Genomic DNA, 3,822 nt, shown 5'->3' with positions numbered 1-3,822 from the left:
CGATCTCTCCCAGGTGGAAGGAATTGCCTAGCCCCGTTTCGGGGGCATACACTCCAGCTCCTGTTCCATTTGGAGTTTTCGAACCGTCAGTGAATCTGACTTTACTTCCCCTTGATAGGCCAGTAGGCCAGCCGTTAAGCCAGTCCGCTCTGCCTAAGAAGGTAGCGTCGAATCGCTTCGTGAAGTCAATCACCGGTGTCATCCGGTCTCTGGGCATACCGAAAACTGGGCTTTCTACCACGCCGCATATTTTCCCATGCCCTGCCCGGAAGTTAGAAGTCCACAAGCCATTTTGCACCAACCGATCCGCCGTGGCGAAGGCTCTAGCCTGAATTATCAGGTCGAGCGGTGGTACATTCAGCAGTGTCTCCATGGCCGCGGTAGCTGTGGTCTTCATAGCTCCAGTTATGCAAATGCACACTAGCCTTTGAATTTCCCCTAGCTCTTTCCGCGCTCTCTCTATGTCTAGTCTCGGCCACCACACCACCGACCCATGACATATCATGGGTCTGATGACGGCCTCATAGAGCCACAGAATAGCCTTCGACGGCAGACCCCAATTCCTCCCGAAGGAGTTCTTACAGATCCAAAAAGCCGTCAAAGCCTTCTGCGTTTTGTCCTTGACGTGAGCAATCCAGTTAAGTTTGCTATCAAGCGTCACTCCCAGGTATTTAACCTGGGGCGAGAGTTCCACGTTGACGTCGAATAGCCTGATCCTACCCACAAGTTCCGATCCAGTGCGTCTTCTGCTGAAGAGCACCAGGTCGGTCTTTCTAGGATTCACTCTCAGGCCCTTCTCGTGGCACCACTTTTCCACAATCTTCAACGCAGCCCTCACACGGTCTCCCAATGTACTCTCAAACTTTCCCCTGATCGAAATCGTCAGGTCATCCGAGTACCCTTGAGCGTAGATTCCCTCATCATTCAACTTTTTGATGAGGGAGTCTACTACAAGACACCAGAGTATTGGTGATAGTATGCCTCCTTGAGGGCATCCTTTCGCTACCCAGAGATTGGTCTTATGACCACACACGTGTGATTCAACGGTTCTGTCTCTGAACAGAGCGCTCACCCATCTCACTATCACCCTTCCCGCTCCTCTCTCAACCAACGCTTGGCGAATGACATCAAAACTGGTGTTGTCAAAGGCCCCTTCGATGTCCATAAAACATCCCAAGGCCACTTCTCCCACCAGCAGTGATTGCTCCACCTTCGCTACCAGCTTATGCAGGGCTGAATCAGTGGACTTGCCTGCTTGGTACGCATGTTGGTTGAAATGAAGCGGAAACTCCGCCAGAATTTCATCCCTGATGTAGAAATCTATCAGCCTTTCCAAAGTCTTCATAACAAACGACGAAAGGCTGATCGGTCTGAAATCCTTAGCCGTGCAGTGAGATGGTTTTCCCGGTTTCGGGATGAAAGTTACTTTCACCTTTTCCCATTTGGTCGGTATGTGACCAAGGGCTAAGGAGCTTCGTAATACCTCACATAGCGGTTTCAACAGTATCTCTCCACTTTCTTTTAAAAGAGCCGGAAAGATGCCGTCATATCCAGAATCTATTACTTTAATAATAAATTGTAACTACAACTTGCTATATAAAAGCATATTAGCACAGCTTTGCTCTTAGCTTTTGCAATTTTATGCATTGCATTTCTCATGATTCATATGATTCATGAGACTCATGATTTCTTGGTGTGAATAAAAACACACAACTCATTCAATCGTACACTCTCACTTATACAATGTAATACATTGTCAATGTATACATGTCATGCATGGAAATTTTGAAGTTTTTGACGTAGTAAAAATGAGTGTCATGCGTATGCAAGATATGGTTGAAAATGCGATAGAAAGAGATGTAAATAATCGTCACGTGTGCCATATTTTATGAATGATGACAAGGGTTTTTTTTTTCTTCTACTTCAGCGTAGTAAACATGTTGTTTCGAAGGACGCTTAGAATTTTCTGATAATATAACCGGTGTCCTTAAATAGCCAATTTGTATAAATAGAAAGGATCATCCCAGTCGCTTAGAATTGCATAAGTGCAAGTGAGACAACTATATTTCGAATTCGTTAGAGCACAGGATATAAACATGTCACAAAAGGCACATTTTAAGCGACTAGGATGAGATTCATCACAAATGAAAATCTTGGATTGTCACAATCGGTAGAGTAACTTTAATTAAGAAAAAACCGTTAAATCTTGTGCCTCATTGTTAATTGTAAGATCAAAAAACAGTGTTTTTTGTAACCCTTCTATAACTAATTGTTAAATAGGATCTTACGGTTAGTCACAACAAAATCAAAAGTTATTCATTGTTAATTGTCTAGACTTACCAGGTAGGGTCATTTATTAACATTTTAAATAGTACCTGCCAACATTTTAACAACCCAGCTTCTCTTTAAATTGAGGAAATGCATCAACCATGTACTGGTGTATAATTGAAATATTCTTTGTGTCAAGAATAGTTCCAAACTCTCTGTGAACTCTTCTAAAATAACTTGAAAGCTCACATTTGCTAATAAACGGAGCCACATCTTTGAAAGCGTCATTGCATATGTAAAACTGATTAAATGCTTCCTCTTCATCGTCCCTTTTCATTGCTTCGTTAAATATATGTGATGCATTAATCCATGTGTTCAGTGCATCACTGCCTTTCGGATCAGTGACAAATGCAAAACAATTTTTTGCAACATCAATCCACGCAAAATGAGCGTCTGGAGAAAATTATATTGTGAAATTTCATTTTGACGCGGTTCAGAATTCAAGGTGCATGCGTTTAAACTACCTTACCTTTTGTATAATTTCCGTTCTGGTCCAAAATTCCCCCATTGCCCTTGTGCGGAAAATCACAGGACGGTCCGCTTGGCGTCGATGGTCCACATCCCCAAACGCCTAAGAAAAATCCCAGAACAATTGCTGCACAGATCCTTTTCATTTTTGATCCGCAATAGTTAACGAGAGCTGACGAAACTAGATTTTTGTATATTTTTTCTGTTGGGTAAATTTTATCGTCTTGCTATTGGAAAAGAGGGCCCATAACCTGTAGAAATATACAAAATTACAAATTAAGATCGAAGACGAGCCTCTTTATAAAGAAAATTCCACTAAATTGGGAAATTGCATTGCGAGCCACAAATGCCAAGAATAAGTATCTATTAAATTAAAGCAGTTATCAACTCTGTTACAGGTCTACAAAAATAATGAAATATATAAAGTTGGTGTTGCCAACACAGTCGATCTTTCAGGCTAACCTCTTATGGAAGATTTGTTCGCACATTTTTTTATTATTCCTTCAGAGTGTCCGGCGTATAAACCATTTAACTCACCACTCAACTTGTTCGTTGAAAATTCGCCGAATTTCAATTCAATTTAAGTCAATGTTTTAGTTTTCAAACTATTACTATGGTGTACGAACTTCACTTAACGATGTTTCCAAATGAATGCAACTTCATGATATGCTTCTAGATCGGTTATAGTGCTTGTAGCGTGTGATTACAATTTAGCATTTATCGTTTTATATTATGCGTTCGACAAGAATAGCCAATTATAATATGAAAGGGGAGATACCACAATTAATGTGTGATTTTTAATGTAGAAAATGGAAAAAATTACCATATCAGTTCATAATATGTAAAAAATCGAGTTATACAAGTTATTCAAATGCATCGACCGTTTCCTGCAAGCGGGAATAATAGATTCAATACAAAGTAACAAGTAACTTACTGACTATGTAGATTGTTTTCTTGGGACTCGCACACTCCAGTTGGTTCCATTGCGTTGGTCTAAATGAAGTATTGTTTAGTAAAAATTTAAGT

General features: G+C 40.7%; 1 protein-coding gene across 2 annotated transcripts; it reads right to left on the bottom strand.

Annotated features, from left to right (window-relative positions):
- Positions 1–2,168: 2,168 nt before the first annotated feature.
- Positions 2,169–3,480, bottom strand: LOC119080354. 2 transcript variants are annotated; one of them, XM_037188654.1, is made up of 3 exons: positions 3,334–3,480; positions 2,798–3,047; positions 2,169–2,721 (listed from the first exon to the last, which is right to left on the bottom strand). In XM_037188654.1, the coding sequence occupies exons 2-3, from the start codon at positions 2,940–2,942 to the stop codon at positions 2,387–2,389; spliced, it is 480 nt and encodes a 159-aa protein (XP_037044549.1). In that variant the 5' UTR covers positions 2,943–3,047; positions 3,334–3,480; the 3' UTR covers positions 2,169–2,386. The 2 variants fall into 2 exon arrangements, with proteins under 2 accessions (XP_037044549.1, XP_037044548.1); XM_037188653.1 differs by having other exon boundaries at positions 2,798–2,949.
- Positions 3,481–3,822: the final 342 nt, after the last annotated feature.

Source organism: Bradysia coprophila, unplaced genomic scaffold (assembly GCF_014529535.1).
Source record: "Bradysia coprophila strain Holo2 unplaced genomic scaffold, BU_Bcop_v1 contig_350, whole genome shotgun sequence".
In the NCBI taxonomy this organism is placed as follows: domain Eukaryota; kingdom Metazoa; phylum Arthropoda; class Insecta; order Diptera; family Sciaridae; genus Bradysia; species Bradysia coprophila.
The sequence above is the reverse complement of the archived record's forward strand: the minus strand, read 5'-3'. Positions and strand labels throughout refer to the sequence as shown.